This window comes from Phyllopteryx taeniolatus, chromosome 11, assembly GCF_024500385.1.
Source record: "Phyllopteryx taeniolatus isolate TA_2022b chromosome 11, UOR_Ptae_1.2, whole genome shotgun sequence".
Lineage (NCBI taxonomy): Eukaryota > Metazoa > Chordata > Actinopteri > Syngnathiformes > Syngnathidae > Phyllopteryx > Phyllopteryx taeniolatus.
The window spans coordinates 1,533,549-1,553,248 of record NC_084512.1 but is presented as its reverse complement, the minus strand read 5'-3'; the positions used below and the strand labels follow the sequence as shown (position 1 = coordinate 1,553,248).

At 44.3% G+C, this 19,700-nt stretch overlaps 1 protein-coding gene across 12 annotated transcripts in view; it reads left to right on the top strand.

The window, feature by feature from the left end:
• LOC133485896 (cGMP-dependent protein kinase 2) overlaps nt 1–19,700 on the top strand; it is a 79,445-nt gene that overhangs the window by 35,265 nt on the left and 24,480 nt on the right. For 10 of the 12 annotated variants that reach the window (XR_009790849.1, XR_009790847.1, XR_009790848.1 and 7 more), the window contains 6 exons: nt 3,971–4,076; nt 15,088–15,151; nt 15,261–15,338; nt 18,489–18,583; nt 18,781–18,849; nt 19,489–19,587. Coding sequence is in view for 4 of the 12 variants with exons in the window: in XM_061790281.1 (XP_061646265.1) it covers nt 3,971–4,076; nt 15,088–15,151; nt 15,261–15,338; nt 18,489–18,583; nt 18,781–18,849; nt 19,489–19,587 (511 nt within the window). In the remaining 8 variants the exon portion in view is untranslated. Of the gene's footprint in view, nt 1–3,970; nt 4,077–5,730; nt 6,030–8,028; nt 8,108–8,188; nt 8,584–14,024; nt 14,428–15,087; nt 15,152–15,260; nt 15,339–18,488; nt 18,584–18,780; nt 18,850–19,488; nt 19,588–19,700 lie in introns of those variants that run through there. The other 2 variants (XR_009790850.1, XM_061790283.1) reach the window with 2 other exon arrangements.

Sequence of the window (19,700 nt, the reverse complement as noted above, 5' to 3'; positions counted from 1 at the left end):
CCACTTTCGTGATCACAACGGAAAGTTATTTTCCCCTCCCTTCTTAGTAAGAGGTCGACAGTTTGTTTTTAATTTCTTGTTGAGATTTATTGCTCAAGCACAAGATTCAAATAAGACTTCTTTACTGATAAATTATGGCAATTAACTAGGGAAGGGAAGGGGCGCTTGCCGGTCTAGACTGATGGGGCAACACACGAGCAAAGCATTCAGGGATTTTTAATATTAGTGGCACATGTGCTATATACTGGCGGACCAGCTCTAATACACATTTAATATGGTCTTGTAGGCCAAATATAATTACATCGTGGGCCAAATTTGGCCATCTCCTTTCTGCATTTGCCAGATGTGTACTTGTAGCAGTCAACACAGCGCACAGTGGCATGATTGTTCTTGCACCGACAGTTTACCTGGCACATTGCTCTTTTCCCTTGGCCAGGTGTGGGAGGTCGTTGCCTTCTTGGCTCCCACATATGACTGAGCAAGCTCGCTCAATAGCTCCACCAGGAAGTCCACCCATCTCTCCTTCACACCAGTGCATGCCTGATAAAGCACATGTGCATTCAGCACTGCAAGGTCAACAATCATGCAATATGGCGGGACCGCAAAGTAACAACTGTCTTATAGCGGAGGAATACTGCATCTGTACTGTGATAATAAGTTACAGGGAGTCACTGTTCCAGAGCTGGGACTCATTGTTTCCAGACATGTGCATCCTGGGACTCATATAGTCTTGTCGCGTATATTGGTTTTCGATAAAAATGTAAATAATTTGGAAAAGAAATACGTCGGAAGGTAAACACCTGTGTTTACTTCCGGTGTATTTAGACGTGCGTCGAAGGTTACAATCAACCAATCTTTTTCTTGAAAAGGGGCACCACGTCTCTTTTTATATGTGTAAACTTTAGGAAAAGCGATGAAAAATCTCTAGCAATCTCTGTTATCTAGAAGGCTACATTTGTTAAATAAGAGTTCTCGATTACAGCAGTTTTACTGTTATACTCAAACACGCACAACACAACAGGAAGTGGAATTTTAACGAACATTTTATTAAATATAAAAGGGAAACCTACAGGGAAACAATGCAGAGGGATTTTACTACAAAAGGAAAATAATAATAATGGTAATAGAAAAAAAATAGGCATACGTAAAGAAAAATAGGACATCGTGTGTGGCTGGACTCAAAATGAGCATGAATAGGATACAACGTGTTGAGCTAGTACAAAGTTGGAACTTTGGAATGCAACAGGTCATCAGTTCTTGGGGTTGCCATGACAACCGGGCCATAGGCGTAGCCGCTACAATCTCAAGTGTAAAATGATCTATGAATGAGTATATCCCCTATGAAAGTATTGTATTGTTTTTGATCCATTTCCTCTGAATTTTCATGATCATTAGACTCACTTAACTGCTCCAAACCTTTGATGATGATTAGACATTTTTGTGAACTACAGTGGGTACGGAAAGTATTCAGACCGCATAAAATATTTTCAGTCTTTGCTATTTTGCAGCCATTTGCTGAAATAATTTAAGAGCATCGACTGGTTAGAGCGTCTGCCTCACTGTTCTGAGGTCCGGGGTTCAATCCCCGGCCCCGCCTGTGTGGAGTTTGCATGTTCTCCCTGTGCCTGCGTGGGTTTTCTCCGGGCACTCCGGTTTCCTCCCACATCCCAAAAACATGCATGGTAGGTTAATTGAAGACTCTAAATTGCCTGTAAGTGTGAATGTGCGTATGGTTGTTTGTTTATGTGTGCCCTGCGATTGGCTGGTTCGGTGTGTACACCACCTCTCGCCCGAAGTTAGCTGGGATAGGCTCCAACACCCCGAGACCCTAGTGAGGAGAAGCGGTAAAGAAAATGGATGGATGGATGTGTGGAGTCACCATATTACATGTAGCGAGAATTGGTTTCCAAACAAATTAATTAGCTATAAGGTCACGGGAGGTAGGAAAATGGAAGGATGGATTTAAGTGCATTTTTTCCTCATTAATGTACACACAGTGGCACGGTGACTGACTCGTTAGAGCGTCAGCCTCACAGTTCTGAGGACCCGGGTTCAATCCCTGGCCCAGCCTGTGTGGAGTTTGCATGTTCTCCCCGTGCATGCGTGGGTTTTCTCCGGGCACTCCGGTTTCCTCCCACATCCCAAAAACATGCAGTAATTGGTGACTCTAAATTGCCCGTAGGCATGACTGTGAGTGCGAATGGTTGTTTGCCCTGCGATTGGCTGGCAACCAGTTCAGGGTGTACCCCGCCTCCTGCCCGATGACAGCTGGGATAGGCTCCAGCACGCCCGCGACCCTAGTGAAGAGAAGCGGCTCAGAAAATGGATGGATGGATGGATAATGTACACACAGCACCCGATATTGACAGAAAAAAACAGAATTGTTGAAATGTTTGCAGATTTATGGAGAAAGAAAAACTTAAATATCACACAGGAAAGCCACAACCCTGTCTATATAAGGCCTTACAGTTCACGGTGCATGTCAGAGAAAATGAGAATCATGAGGTCAAAGGAACTGCCTGAAGAGCTCAGAGACAGAATTGTTACAAAACTAATTCTGCTGCACTTAAGATTCCTAAGAGCAGAATGGCTTCCATAGTCCTTAAATGGAAAACATTTGGGATGACCAGAATCCTTCTTCGAGCTGCCCGCCCAGCCAAACTGAGCAATCGGGGGAGAAGAGCCTTGGTGAGAGAGGTAAAGAAGAACCCAAAGATCACTGTGGCTTAGCTCCAGCGATGCAGTCGGGAAATGAGACAAAGTTCTAGAAAGTCATCGATCACTGCAGGCCTCCATTAGTCGGGGCTTTATGGCAGAGTGGCCCGACGGAAGCCTCTCCTCAGTCCAAGACACATGAAAGCCCGCATGGAGTTTGAGGGAAAAAAACAACAACTGAAGGACTCCAAGATCGTGAGAAATAAGATTCTCCGGTCTGATGAGACCAAGATAGAACTTTTTGGCCTTAATTCTAAGCGGTATGTGTAGAGAAAATCAAACACTGCTCATCACCTGTCCAATACAGTCCCAACAGTGAAGCATGGTGGTAACAGCTTCATGCTGTGGGGGTGTTTTTCAGCTGGAAGGCTAAGACGACTGGTTGTAATCGAAGGAAAGATGAATGCGGCCAAGTACAGGGATATCCTGGATGAAAACCTTCTCCAGAGTGCTCAGGACCTCACACTGGGCCAAAGGTTCACCCTCCAACAAGACAATGACCCAAAGCACACAGCTAAAATCATGAAGGAGTGGCTTCAGAACAACTCCATGACTGTTCTTGAATGGCCCAGCCAGAGCCCTGACTTAAACACCATTGAGCGTCTCTAGAGAGACCTGAAAATGGGTGTCCACCAATGTTCACCATCCAACCTTACAGAAGTAGAGAGCATCTGCAAGGAGGAATGGCAGAGGATCCCCAAATCCAGGTGTGAAAAACTTGCATCATTCCCAAAATGACTCATGGGTGTATTAGCGTGTATGGGTGCATCTACTAAATACTGAGCAAAGGGTCTGAATACTTATGGCTGTGCAATATTTCAGTATTTCTTCTTTAATAAATCTGCAAAAATGTCAACAATTACATTTTTTTTTTGTCTATATGGGGTGCTGTGTGTCCATCAATGAGAGAAAAAATTACCTTAAATGATTTTACCAAATGGCTGCAATATAACAGAGTGAAAAATATAAGGGGGTCTGAATACTTTCCGTACCCACAGTATGAACCTTTAAATACAAAATCTTGAAAAAAAATTCAAAGATGCATTTTTATATCTGCAGATTCACAAATCTCATTATTTATTATTAACACATGTTAAGGTGTGCCATAGAAAATATTGACCCAAAAGGGAGTTTTACAATCTCAATTATGTTGAACAGCGTATCAACCAATGACTTCGTTTTTCAGAAGTGAGCCATAACAGCATCAACTATCTCACCATATACATTTTTTTTTAATGCTATCACTTTCATACAGCTGTGGCCGAGTCCCACATATGGGCCTTGGATCGTCAGACTTTCCAGGCGATCATGATGCGGACTGCACAAGCCCGACACGAGGAGTATTTCAGCTTTTTACGCAGGTAAAGAACCTTGACAATCTGATACAAAGGGGTAGCACTTTAGAATAAGAGTACCCATACAAAGTGTTTTAAAACTGGTTATTAATTAGTTTGTTACCATGTTATAAAGCCTTAATAAACAGCCATTAATCATAGATTTAAAAAAAAGTTACATTTACCAACTGTTTGCCAAACAGTTAGATCACATTAATTGTTTTAAATAGTTATGTTTGGGGGTTCGTGGTGCTGGCGTGGAGACGCAGTTGGCAGGAATGCAGAATCTCAAATGGGGTGTTTATTTACAAAAACGGCAAACAAGCCTATGGGTTAGCAGGATTAAAATGCTACTGTATAAAGCAAAGTACAAAACAACTGAACTACAAAAATACAAGGAAATATGGGGAATAGACTCACCAGCACAGACGACATGACATGTACTATTGGACAATGTACAGAGAACGAGTGAATGGAAACCAGGAACTAAATACAAACATACCGATGAGACAACCAGGCACACCTGGACAAGACATGGTGAGCAAATGGAAAGAGCTGATTGGTTGACACAGGGGGAGAAGTGCTGACGAGACAATAACAACAAGACAGGTATGGCACAAACAGGAGACTCAGGAAAACAAACCAAAACTAAATCACAACAAAAGAAACTGAAATGATCCGTACCAATCTCAAACTAAAAACGCAAAGAAAAACAAAACACTGATCATGACATAAGTAATTTAACAATACATAAAATAATTATCACTCATCTTCGAGCCATTTACAAGATTATGTGTCATGAGCTATCCTTGTAGTTCCTATTTTGGAGCTTGGTTGGCGCTTTGCGCCCCTCTCTCTCTCTCTCTCTCTCTCTCTCTCTCTCCCTTTTCTGTAATCAGCACCACCTTGGCCGCGCACTTGTTTTCAATCAGCTGTCATCATCTCTGCCTGCATAATAGCCTGCCAGATGCTGGAAATCCTCGCCAGAGTATTAACGTTCCACTGTGTGCGCCTTCCGTGCCTTGCTGACTTCTTCCACCACGCTGCCAAGCCATCCACCTGCTCACGCCACCGCCTGCCGCATGTTCCCCATCTCAACGACCCGCAGAGATCTAATTCCCACTTCCTCTTCAATAAATTATTCACCACAAACTTCTCAGCCTCCGCTTGCTACTGGGTCCAGTGAAAACGGATACCTTCGTACCGTGACAGAATACTCTGGCCAGTATGGGCCCAGCAACCCCGGAGGCACTAAGATAAGCACTCACCCTCCAAGGCGCCCATATAGGAAGACAGGACAAAGCTCTCCAGGAAATCATGAAATCTTTAACCACTCTCACACAACAAGTTTCCCTCATTTCTGCCAAATTGCAGTCCGACCACCGTCCCGTAAGTACGCCTTCCGAGCCCGCAGCCTCCAATCCATCCCGCCTCCCATTCAAAGAGCCTCATGTTCCTCCGCCCGAGCCCTACTCCGGGGACCTAGGTGCATGCAGTCAATTCCTCCTCAATTGCTCCCTGGTGTTCATTCTACAACCGTTAAGCTACCCCACCGAACAATCCAAAGTAGCACACGTAACTAATCTCCTACGCAGAAAAGCAGCAAAATGGGCTACCACGTTATGGCACAACTCCTCCCCCGTACTCAGAACTAAAGAAAGTTTTTGATCACCCCGTTCAGGGCAGGGAGGCCGCCCAATGCCTCCAATTCCACACGCTCTGACGTCCTTCAATGGGCTCACAACTCCAAGCTCACTGGTCATCCCAGACTCACACCGTACCACCCATTTCATCCAACAACACTTCTGGTGGCTCAGTCTGGCAAAAGACATACGAGAGATCATCCTAGCCTGCTCCATCTGTGCCTGAGGAAAAGCTTCGCATCAACCCCCATCTGGTCTGCTGCGGCCCTTACCCATCCCGAGCCGCCCTTCGTCCCACATTGCCTTGGACTTAGTCACCGGTTTACCCCCTCAGAAGGTAACACCATTATTCTTACCGTTATCGATCGTTTCTTCAAGTATGTCCATTACATACCCCTCCCCAAATTACCCTCTGCTTTTGAAACTGCTAATCTCCTAGTCCTTCATATATTTAAGCTCCACTGTATCCCCATTGACATCGTCTCGGACCGAGGTCCTTAGTTCACCTACCAGGTATGGAAGGAGTTCTGTAAGGCAGTGAGCGCAGCAGCCAGTCTGTCATCTGGTTACAATCCACAATCCAACGGCCAGACAGAGCGGGCAAATCAGAATCTGTAGTCGGCTCTTCGCTGCGTTGCTGCCCGCAATCCCGCCTCCTGGAGCACCTTTCTCCCGTGGATTTAATATGCCCACAAATCCCTCACCAGCTCCGCCACAGCTATGTCTCCTTTCATGGCATGTTATGGTTCCATAATCGCTAACTTCAATAACTATAAATAAATTAATGTAAACTGTAATGTCAAACACTTACCAAATAACTTTAAACTTTTTTTTTATTTCAATAAAAATATAATGGCTTACTTAAACAAGAAATACAGTAGGTAACAAATCAAAAGTAGTACCATGTGTTAAATTTTCTTGCAGTTTGCACTCTTCATTGGAGCACTGAATTTTACATAGATTCCTAAAAAATATTGCAAAGCCTTTTCAAAATGTAAGTCCACATGATCATGTCCATTAACAGATATTTTGAAGTAGGCAGTCAGTTGTTCTCCTTGTAAGTTATTGCGGAGGTCTGTTTTCACCTAATTGAAAAGATCAAAACTGCACCCATAAAAACAAGTTTGAAAGATTGTTTCATTCATTATAATGCAAGGACCAACAGATAGCATCAAAATCTATTATGCCACTTTTCCATTGTACCCGTTCTACCCCCAACCAGCCTGGTTCCGCCTTGTGTGGTAATTTTCCCATTATACTTTTTCGAGGCCGGGCAGTGACGATGGTACCGTTCCTCAGAGCCACTTCCGACCCGGTTCTAAAATGCAGGCCGAGGCGGGCCGCGACGTCACTGTCATCTGATTGGCTGATAGATGTAGGCGTTTCTTTAAGTGTGGTGACTTGTCACTTTCGCAATCTTTTCAGAAAAAAACTTTCACCGAGCGACGCCACCGAACCCGACGGAACTGTCGCACAGTGTGCGTGGTTTGCTTTCTGTTTTCTTGATTGGCCAATGAGTCGGCCACTGGTTTTGCCGCGTTTCAAAATTTGGATCCCCATCTTACGGTCACAGTTTACAGCCAATCAAAACGCAGATAAGCTTTACCTCATGGGAAAAACAAAATTCCGGGTTTAGCAAACCGCACCACCTCAAGCCATATAAATAGTATATAAAGGAACAAATATTGTGTTTTACATCAATACTTAACTATGTTCATAATGTATAATGTGCCCATGTGCGAAGCCTCTGGTGAAAACAGTGAAGAAGTGGACTAAAGAAGCTAAGATTGAACTTCAAGATTGTTTCGACTGCACAGATTGGAGTGTCTTTGAAATTTCAGCTGACAGTTTGGAGGAATATGAGAACACTGTTATATCCTACATCAGCTTCTGTGAAGATGTGTGTACCAACTAAGACATTTTGCACGTTTAATAACAATACGTCGTGGTTCACTGCCAAACTTTACCAACTCGGCCAAGAAACCTGCAGTTCCTGGATGATGCAGTCAACATGGGACTGCACTTCATCCTGAAACACTTTGACTATGCGTGGATCCTGTTCATGAACTTCAGCTCTGTGTTCAACACCATCATCCTCAAACTCCTCTCCTCCAAGCTTCTCCAGCGCAGCATCTTGCCTGCTGTCTGCCAGTGGATTTATAGCTTCCTGACGGGCAGGACACAGCAGGTGAGGCTGGGGGACACCACCTTATCCACACTCACCATCAGCACAGGAACCCCCCTCCCCCAAGGATATGTCCTCTCACAGGTGTTCTTCTCTCTCTGCATGAACGACTTAACCTCAACGCACCCGACTCTCCAACTCCTGTTTGCAGACGACACCACAGTCATCGGCCTCATCAAAGACGGTGAGGAGTCTGCGTATCGACAGGAAGTGGAGCGGGTGGAGCTTTGGTGCGGCCAACACAACCTAGAGCTGAACACGCTGACGATGGTAGAATGATCATGAACTTCAGGAGGCATCCTTCTCCACAGCTGTCACTCACGCTGTCCAACTGCCCCGTGTCAACCGTCAAGACCACCAAGTTTCCTGGGAAATTACAGTCACTCAGGACCTGAAGTGGGAGACCAATATCAACTCCATCCTAAAAAAGGCCCAGCAGAGGATCTACTTCCTGCAGCTTCTGAGGAAGCACAGCCAGCCACAGTTGCCGTTCAGGAATGGAATCGGTTGTGTTCATCCATCACAGTCTGGTTTGGTGCTGCTACAAAGAAGGACAAAATCAGACTGCAGCAGACAGTCAAGGCTGCCAAAAAAAATTGCGGTAACCACTTACCAACTCTTGAGGACGGTGCCAGGACTAAAACAATGGCACTCCTCTTGGACTATCCACATCCTGGTCACCACCTATTCCAGCTCCTTCCCTCAGGTAAGCGCTATCGAACAATGCAAACTAGACATTCCAACAGCTTCTTCCCTCTTGCCATTAACTTCTTAAACAGTTGACTTGTAACAGCTGCCACTTTTGGACATCTCTGTCAGGACACTTACATTTGCTGCACTATTTGCATACTGTTGTTGATTACTGCTGCCCAGAGGTGGGTAGAGTTGCCAAATATTGTACTCAAGTGAGAGTAGTGCTACTTTAGAATAATATGACTCAAGTAAAATTAAGTAGTCCTCCAAATATTTACAAAATCCACACACCTGCCACTATTTAAATTTTAACTTGCCCAAAACAACAACACATGCGTTGAGCCCTACAGAAACATTATTTGCTTTATTCATTTAAATGACTTCAAGAAGCTGCTTGCTGACCACTTATGGATAGAGTATATGTGTGTGTGTGTGTGTGCGCGTTTGTGTGTGAGTGTGTGTGTGTGCGCGCATGCAAGAGAGACAGAGAGAGAGAGAGAGAGAGAGAGAAACATTTGCCACTTACCGCAAGGTGTTTTCTCAATGGGGCTCTCTCAGTGGTCTTAAATATCCAATTTCAGACTACGCCGTATGACAAAACTGTTGTCTGTAAAGTAAACACTAGCACGGCTGCCCCCCCTCCCCCTCTCCCTCAAAAGGAGTCACTTTGATTGGCCCAAGGGTTTGTGTGCGGCCTTGTGCCATCTGATTGGTAAATTGGAGTCAATTGACACTCCTGATCACGTTAAATTGGAAAACGGCGCACGATGAAGTCTAAAAATATTTCGCGCAAGCAATAATGGATAAATAAAAATAGCAAGTGGCATGTCGATCATTGTAACGGAGTAAAAGTATCCATTCTTCTTCACATAAATACTCAAGTAAAAGTAAAAAGTATGGTTCATTCAAACTACTCTCACACGTACAATTTATCCAAAATGTTACTTTAGTAAATGTAATGGAGTAAATGTAGCGCATTACTACCCACCTCTGCTACTGCCCACTTATGTTTGAGAACTCTCTGCATCATTTGCACAGTTGTCACTGTACCAGATCATTGCCCTATTAGTCACTTTAAATTGCTCTAAATTGCTTGAGGAATCTGCATCATTTGCACAACGGCCACTATATCAGCATCACCACACTTGTGGTACACTTTACTTGCTCAATGACTCACCACATGTTTTGTTGTTGTTGTTGTTTTGTTTTAGGTTCTTTTTGTTTTTGTTATGTCCCTAATGTATATTTTGTCATAGTGGCTGGTTGTTGTCATACAAGAGTAGGTCCATCTACAGGAGACAAATTCCTTTTGTGTCTTTTAACATACTTGGCCAATAAAGCTGATTATGATTCAGATTCTGACGGATAAAAAAGCAAAACCTGTGACCAGAATGTACGCAAACGTACGTAACGCTGGGTACGTTGAAATGTATGGAACAGCAAGCCTCCTTTCAAATATCCACACTCTTGCTTTTATTCTCACCAACACCATCTCTCTTTACCAACCTACTTCTTCCTTAACTATTAATCTATCTTTTTATGCTTTAAGAAATATGATAAAGTATGATATACTGAATACACAGCATCAAACGCCCATACAGGCTCGCTGTTTAGGGCATCCACTTGTGAAATTGCTCAGTGTGAGGGGGTGCGTCAGGAATTCTACGCGATGGTCCGGTCCAGTCGGGTTCGATCAGTGTGCGACAGTCTTAAAGTAGCTTTTGTTCTGGGGTCGACTGAGGAGGTGTTGGCATTTTTGTCCATATTGGCAAAATATTAAATACATCGAGAGATGGAAGGCACGACACGAAACGAGTGTGTAACCATCTTCTTGATCCCGCCCCAATCCCTCCCACTTTTGATTGATGCCTGTTGTAATGGAAAAGCAACTGAGGCCAGGCCAGGCCAAGCGAGGCCGGGGCAGAGCAGGGCCAGGCCATTCTGGAACTTTTTATGGAAAAGAGCCTTCAGTGGCGGCCAAAATTCACTTGTGGCAGCCCACCACTAATACTGGAAATATTTATTTGGGCAAGCCTGGGAACATAAACCCAGTAGGCCTCTAGAGCTACAGACTCAGGTTAAATAATGGAGCACAGAGTCCAAAGCAAAAATGCCTGTCTCGTACACACCTGCTCCTGAGAGCATCTTCGTTGACCCTAATTACCCAATGCATTTAACCTCCTGTCTCATTCTTGCTGGTCGCCAGTTCGTTGTGCCTTGTTGTCACGTTCCAGCAGTCCTTGCTTCCACGTCACTGACCCTGTTCTGATTATTGACCTTGCCTTTTTGCCTCACGTTTTTTGGATACTTGTCACGTGTAGGGAGTACCTCGACCCAAGAGCAGGCGGAGGCAGATGTAAAATGATGAACAGTTTATTGAGGAAAGGTTATGGAGGTGGTTCTGGATGGGTTGGCAGGCGGCGGTATGGACAGGTGGCAGGCAGTAGACAGAACAGGCGGCTGGCTTGGTGGCAGGAATGACGTGGGTCAGGAAAACAGGAGAGCACTGGGAACGAGGAGACACAAGGGTTAACGATGGAACGAGGAGTTAAGTGGCTTACTTGAGTACGGTGGTACCGCTAGGAGAGGCTGCAATACTTTGGCGAGGATTTCCTGGAACAGGCAGGCTTAAATGACGGTGGTGATGAGGCTGATTGGAGACAGGTGCTGAAAACAGAGAGGGGAGGGGGGAGAGAGAGAGGACACAAAGAGCCCTCCAGGCTACTATAATGGAACTGCAGGGGAGTATATGACAATACTGTTGCCTTTGCAGATTGCCTGCCTGTGTACCGACCTTATTAAACCTCTCTTTTTTAAACTGTCCTTTGAATTGGAGTCGTGCATTTTGGGTCCTGTCCTTTGTTCCGTTCCTGACAGAACTAACTGGCCAAAACATGGACCCAGCAGGCTCAGACCCGGTGCGTAAAGCCCTTCAAGCGCAGGGTCAACGGATCTCGAAGCAGGATGAGCAGCTTGCTGCCCTCCAACTTCATCTAAAGGAACTGTCAGAGCATCAGGACACTATGATGTGACGGGTGGCCTCACAGTTTGACGTTCTACTGAATATGGTTCAAAAGAAGGAACCAGCTGGCACAGTACCCAATGCCGCCACTGTACCACCATTTCTATGTGAATCAGTCACCATGCCGCCACCTGCCACCTCCGCTGCTTTCTGCCCGGAGCTCTCTCGACCGGAGAGATTCGCTGGAGATTCCGGGAATATCAAGCCGTTTATCACTCAGTACAAACGGCACTTTGAGCTGCAGGCAGCTGCCTTCCTCACCGAGCGGGCAAAGATCGCTTTTGTCATTTCCCACCTGACTGGTCGTGCTGATGCGTGGGCTACTGCTGAATGGAGCCGCAATTCGGCCGCGTGTCATTCTTGGGCTTTTTTTGTCAAGACTATGGAGCAAGTTTTTCACTATTCCACACCAGATCGTGAGGCAGCTTGCTCCCTTGTCACCTTACAATAAGGTGCAATTGACTTGCACATTCTAGCATCTGAGAGTCAGTGGAATAACAGAGCACTACTCGATGTATTCTTTCAAGGACTATCCCCTGCCGTCAAAGATCATTTGGTCCCACTAGATCTGCCGACCGACTTGGACACTCTCATTAGTCTCCCCCTAAAGATCGACAAAAAGCTTTTGGATAGCGAGCTAGATGGAGATTGGCGGAAGGATGTGTCACCGCGCACTTGGAGGACGAGCCTCGGTGACCAGCCAAACCAAGGCAGATCCCCTGTTGCCAGTCTCAATCCACTGGCTAGCGTCACCATAGATGCACCCATGCAACTGGGCAGGTTCCGTCTCTCCCCTGAAGAACGTCAATGCCGGCTGAGGGAAGGGCGGTGCTTTTACTGCGGGCATTTGGGTCATTCCCTGAGCAACTGTCACGTCAAGGTTGCCGGTGCCGGTAACAAGGGCACGGGAGTGGTGAGTCTAAATCTCATTAAGGAACCCATGTTCTTCCTAAAGTGACACTATGCTCTCCAGATCAAGATATTCCTACATCTGTATTTATTGACTCTGTTTCTGATGCAAATGTATTCAACTCTCTCCTCGTTAGATGTATGCACCTTAGAACCTTTCAATAAGACGCCACTGCAACGCTTATGCTGCAGATAGCAGTTTAATGGGCAAGATCACTCACCGCACCCAAACGGTCACATTAACATTTCCTGATTCTCACTCGAAACGCATTAGTTTTCATGTTTTTGACACTATGAATTATGACCTTATTTTAGGGAACCCTTGGTTGAAATTACATAACCCCCACATTGACTGGTCCTATGGGCATGTTATGTCATTGGGCAGCAATTGCGCCCAGAACTGTTTCAAGCCTCCATGTAATATTCAGGGATATGTATCAAATGAAATTCCAAAGACCCCATCTGGGGATCCTGACTTGTCTCAAGTGCCCACCTGTTACCATGACATTAAAGAAGTTTTTTCCAAGTCCAAAGCCAGGACGGCTGTCAAGGTGGCTTTGGTGGAGTGGAGGCACTGGCTAGAAGGGGCTCAGATCCCGTTTTGAGTATGGACAGATCACAAGAATCTTAAGTCTGCTAAAAGATTAAATGTTAGGCAGGCTGGATGGGCTCTATTCTTCACAAGATTTAATTTCACGTCATCCTACCGACCTGGTTCTAAAAATGGTAAACCAGATGCTTTATCGCGTATTTTCTGCGAAGAGAATTGTTTGTCCGACCCTAAAACCATTTTGCCCAAGTCATGTTTTATTTCTGCTTTTGTTTGGGACATTGAAACTGTGGTAAAAGAGGCTCTAAATAACACTCTCAGCCCTAAAGATTGCCCTGAAAACAGGCTTTATGTGGTCCCGACCTTAAGGGGAAGAGTTATCCACTAACAGGACTGTATGTCACCCAGGCATTGCCAAAACGCAATCTGTGGTCGAACAGCGCTTTTGGTGGCCTAAGGTTAGAGGAGATGTTATCAATTACGTCAATGCCTGCCAGGTGTGTGCTGCTAACAAAGCCCTCTCGTCAACGTCCTTCTGGGGAGTTACGACCCCTGACAATACCACAACGTCCTTGGTCAGACATTTCCGTAGACTTTGTGACAGGATTACCGGCCTCTAAAGGAAATACCACCGTTCTCACAGTTGTTGACAGGTTCTCTAAGATGGCACATAAGATGGTATCAGATCGGGGCCCCCAATTCGTTTCACGATTTTGGAAGGATTTTTGCAGCTTAATAGGTGCTACCGTCAGTCTGTCATCTGGGTTTCATCCTGAAACCAACGGACAAACTGAAAGGCTGAACCAGGACCTGAAGACTGGGCTCCGATGTCTCGCTTCACAGGAGCCACAATCCTAGATTCAGAAGCTGGTTTGGGTCGAGTTCTCTCACAATTCTCTCCCCTCCGCATCCACTGGTCTATCGCCTTTTCACATTGTGCATAGTTACAAACCATCGCTGTTTCCTGCCATAGCCCCAGAGTCCACGGTTCAATCTGTATTGACCTTCGTGAGACGCTGCAGGAGGACCTGGGAGCGAGCCCGCCAAATGCTGCTACGCCAAGGACGGTTCTACAAGACTGCAGCTGACCGTAAGAGGACACCAGCCCCGAACTACAAAGTGGGTCAGCGAGTTTGGCTCTCCACCAAGCTTATTCCACTCCGGGTGGAGTCCCGGAAGCTTGCTCCCAGGTTCGTTGGGCCCTTCCCCATCACAAAGGTCATCAAATCAGTCACCATGAAGCTTCGGCTCCCAAGGTCGATGCGGGTCCACCCTGCATTTCACATCCTGCCTGATCAAGCCCCCCCGGGAGTCCCCTCTGGTCCCGCCTTCCAGCCCCCCCCCGTCATTTCGTGGACGAGGGCCCCGTCTTCACGGTGAGGCGGCTGTTGTCATCTTGTCGGAGGGGGTTGCAATATCTGGTGGACTGGGAGGGCTACAGGCCTGAGGAATGTTCATGCGTGCCGTCTAGGTTTGGGGGGGGGGGGGGGGGTGTACTGTCATGAGTGTGTGTTATGGTTTATTATTGGATTATTGACCTTGCCTTTTTACCTCACGTTTTTTGGACACTGTTGCTTTTGCGGATTGCCTGCCTGTGTACCGACCTTTGCCCGTTTATTCAACCTCTCTTTTTTTAATCTGTCCATTGAATTGGAGTCGTGCATTTTGGGTCCTGTCCTTTGTTCTGTTCATGACAGAACGAATGGAATAAGTTACCAGGTTAAAAACTTTTTTATCTCATGCTTATGATTGAGTATTCCAGAGACTTTCCACTTTTAAATCACCTTTCTTACACTGTACGTTGCTTATCTTTATTTTTCTGTGTGTATACATATATCGCAGGGCCGGCGAGATATATATATATATATATATATATATATATATATATTTTTTTTTTTTTTTTTTTTTTTTTAAATTTTTTTTTTGTAATGGTTTTAAGCTGTCTTTTTTGTCTTTTAATCATGTCGAGTACATTGAGTTACCTTGTGTAGGAAATGCGCTATACAAATACATTTGGTTTGCTTTGCTTTTCAAAGTGTGTCTCTGCTTCAAGAACTGCCAGAAGAGAAACTTGCCAAGATTGTTGATTGTCTTGAAGTTGTGAGTCTTTCCAATAATTGAATTTAATTAATTTTTATACAGAACGTTGCTATGTAAACCAATCTATAGTGTATCCACTGTGGGACAAATGTGTGTTTCCTCTTTGCAGGACTATTTTCAAAAGGGAGAATACATCATTCGTGAAGGTGAAGATGGAAACACCTTTTTTATCATAGCAAAGGGAGAAGTAAGATACACACCCACTTGCCAAGCACACATACCCTAAGAAACAAATAGCAATATTTTATGTTTTGACACTTGTCTTGTGAGGGAGTGTAGTCAAAAGGGGAACAGCATTACATCAATTACACAACTGAAAATCGGGATCTAAATTAGGAATCCTCAAAACAGAAAAGCTAATGTGATCCAACTTTGGAAAATGTCATCACGCCGAGTTCTGGAAGATCATAATGTCCATCCATCCATTTTCTGAGCCGCTTCTCCTCACTAGGGTCGCGGGCGTGCTGGAGCCTATCCCAGCTGTCATCGGGCAGGAGGCGGGGTACACCCTGAACTGGTTGCCAGCCAATCGCAGGGCACATCGAAACAAACAACCATTCGCACTCACAGTCATGCCTACGGGCAATTTAGAGTCTCCAATTAATGCATGTTTTTGGGATGTGGGAGGAAACCGGAGTGCCCGGAGAAAACCCACGCAGGCACGGGGAGAACATGCAAACTCCACACAGGCGGGGACGGGGATTGAACCCCGCACCTCAGAACTGTGAGGCTGACGCTCTAACCAGTCGGCCACCGTGCCGCGTCTTTATTTTTCAAGTGACCAATTCATTATCAAATTAAAGGCTCACTAGCTTGGAAGTTAATTATAATTTATTCCTAGATATTTTTTTTCATCACCAATCAACGTCTAAAATAAAAATAGCAACATTTCTCTTTTATTGTATTTAAACAACAATATTTATTTTAACAATGAACGGGAAGAATTCATAAATATTTCTGAATTTACGTTTCACAGTATCAAGTGTTGTTGAACAAAGCATTCTAAAGTGCCTGCAAATTCTAAAGTAAACCATAAACAGTAAATAGTCGTAGTGTGAGAATTTTGAGTTGCTACATTCTTTGCTGATTAATTACATTTGTAAAAACATTTCCGATGTAAACTGGATTAATGTTAATAACTAATCACCACCTTTTGTGTTTGCTGATTCCTCCGCTGTGACACAGTAAAACTGTTTCAGGATGAAAGGGATACAGATTTTCCATTCTGCTTGACCTAACAGCCGAACAGTACAAAAAAAAAAAAAAAAAACTAATCACCACCTTTTGTGTTTGCTGATTCTTGATTTAAAGCCTTTTCTGTTCTCGTTGAACTTGTTCCTTGGACTTATTTTTGTCCTCAACACTCACACCCACCCACTTGAGCCACTGGCAAAGCCTTTCTGAACAATCAATTGATTGGATGAGTTTTATCATTGAAGAAGGAGTCCTTTCAGGCCATTTTCGCCTGTGGGACTCCGGAGGCAGCTAATGGATACCAGCTGGCCAAGCGGAACGCAGCTTTGGTGGTCACCGAGGCAAAAACTCGGGCATGGGAGGAGTTCGGTGAGGCCATGGAGAACGACTTCCTGCTACGAGGAAATTCCGGTCCGCCATTCGGTCTTTCAGAAGGGGGAAGCAGTGCACTGTCAGTACTGTGTATGGTGAGGATGTTATGAGTCAGTGGGCTGAATACTTTGAAAACCACCTCAATTCCACCGACACACATTCCTTTGAGGAAGCAGAGTCTGGGGACTCTGAGATGGGCTCTCCTATCTCTGGGATTGAGGTCGCCGAGGTGACTAAAAAGCTCCTCGGTGGCATGGCCCCAGGGTTTGATGAGATGCGCCCTGGCTGACACACCTCTGCAATATCTCGTGGACATTGGGGACAGTGCCTGTGAATTGGCAGACTGGCGGATGTGTTCCAACTACAGGGGATCACACTCCTCAGCCTCCCTGGTAAGGTCTATTCAGGGGTTCTGAAGAGGGGGGTCCGTCGGGAAGTCAAATCTCAGATTATGCAGGAGCAGGGTAGTTTTTGTCCTGGCTGTAGATCGGTGGACCAGCTCTTCACACCTAGCCGGGTCCTCGAGGGTGCATGGGAGTTCACCCAACCAGTCTACATGTGCTTAGTGGACTTGACCTTGGATAAGCGGAAGAAAACAAATGGATGGATGGAGTTTTATCAAATGGGATGTGTTGCAATACATATTATTGGTCTGCATTTTCCTTGTGCATGTGTGTACATACTTCCTTAATGCTGCCACAAGGCTGTGCAAGTTAAAATAAGATTACCTTTATGCCTCCCGCACGCCCAGCGATCCAGCCGTACCCGAGTGAACTACCGTGCACTGTGCGGGGTTCGGCAACTAGTTTTCATGAGAGGTCAATCGCTTGGGCACTGGTTTTGCAGTGAAATTAATTTTGAATCGCCATTCCATAATGAAGCGACATTGCAGATTACAGACAATCAAAATGCACATAAGATTTCACACGCCAAACATATATTTCCGGGTTTTAAAATAGTGAGACCCAGCCGGTCACCACCAATCCATACAAATACTACAAATACAGTATACATACATTGTGTTTTACAACAATACTTAATTATATTTAGAATTTCCATTGTACCTGTGGATGAAATAGAGAAGCTTCCTGTCACTGTCCCCAAAATGCATGAGAGTGATGTACGTGGCGCGACGCATACATTCAAGTGAAAGGGTGCGAGTTGAGCTTCTCAGTATATTCCCACTCTCGCTTTATTTTTGCCCATGTCGTCTTTCTGTAGCAACCCCTTTTTCTCCCTTGTCTGTGACTCTCTTTTTTTTGGGTTTAAAAAAAAGTGATACAGTACAATATACTGCATGTGGGGCCTCAAAAGCCTATATAGGTTGGCAGTTTACTGTCGTACGGCAAAGCAAAGCAAATGTATTTATATAGCGCATTTCCCACGCAAGGTAACTCAATGTGCTTTACATGAATAAAAGCATTTAAAAATAAAGACAAAGAAAATAAAAGACATCTTGAAACATTAAAAACCTAAGAGGAAAAATATAAATAAAGATAAGAAAGGTACAGTGCAAAACAGATCATTTAAAAATGGAAATTCTCTCAAATAATCATAACCATGAGAATTTTTTTTTTTTAACCTGGATTCAAAAACATTGACACTTAATGCTGACTTGACTTCTGTCAGCAACTTACTCCATTTGTACTCTTTGTTTGTAGTTTACTCATTTTGTCAATAGACTTTATCCTCACACATCTATTGTTGAACGTTAGTTGATGTACCCTCTGGCAAACACTGATTTGGAAAATGTACTATTGGCGATCTGTAGGTGATTGTGACACAAAGCACGGAAGGTTTTGCTGAGCCTCAGCAAATCAAGACCCTTGGAGTTGGAGACTACTTTGGAGAGAAAGCTCTCATCAGGTATGTGACCATATTTATTACTTATCTGTTCATGTTTCGCTTCCTGAGCCATTTATCTGCCTCACAGCAAGAAGGTTCTGTGTTGAGATTGCATGTACTCTTCGTGCACTCTGGCTTCCCCCCACAAAATGTAGGTTTGGTTATTTGATGACTCAAAATTGCATTTGTTTTGCTAATATGTTGATTAATGTTTCCAGTGAAGATCTTCGCTCAGCCAACATCATCTGCAATGAGGATGACACGCATTGTCTGGTGGTGGACCGGGAGTGAGTAATAGCTTTCACTTCAACATTTTTTTTTTTTTTTTAATCACACCCTAAAATTTCACCAACAGGAATGTGATGTTCACCATCTGAAGTAAAATAAATAAATAATAATAATAAATAAATAAAAAATAAAATATTGCTACATGTACTGTAACTACATTTCTTACAGCAAATAAAATAAGATATGCCAAGGTCAAGGAGCGTAACTGTTCTTTTCTTTGTTCAATTACTGAAGTGGGCTGAATATCAGCAGAGAGGATAGGAGGAATAATAATTGGTGAATGGGGTTGACGAATACGTTCACAGTCATAAAGCTATACTTTGGTATTAATTTTGTGTTGCCTTTAATAAGACAATAATGCCAAGACAACAAATTCCAATAAAGTTTGATCATCCTAAATATTTGTGTGAGTATTTCCTTGGAAGTCCAGTAAAGTTCTTCCCCCCTAAACCTTGCTTTGCACACAGGGACACAGTGCTGGTAAGACAGCCATCCCAAACTATTACCATGATGCATACAATACAAAGGGCAGTATTTGATTAAATTGAACGGTTTGAAATGTTACAGGTGCTCGACATGGATTGATCTTTGAACACATCGTGTGGAGTCGTTAGTGAAAAGTTTAATTTTCTCTCCAGCAACTTTAATCAGATGGTGGGAACCTACGAGGAACTTCAAGCTTACCTGAAGGAATATGTTGAAGAACTTTCCAGGAGTGATGAGAGGAGGAATGCCCTGTGAGTGCAAGAGGACATATTAACTCGCAAAAGCAAATTAACGGAGAGGCAAATGAATAAATATTACTGCTCATGGGCTGAGTAACACATTCAAATTCTTCCCCAGGATCCAA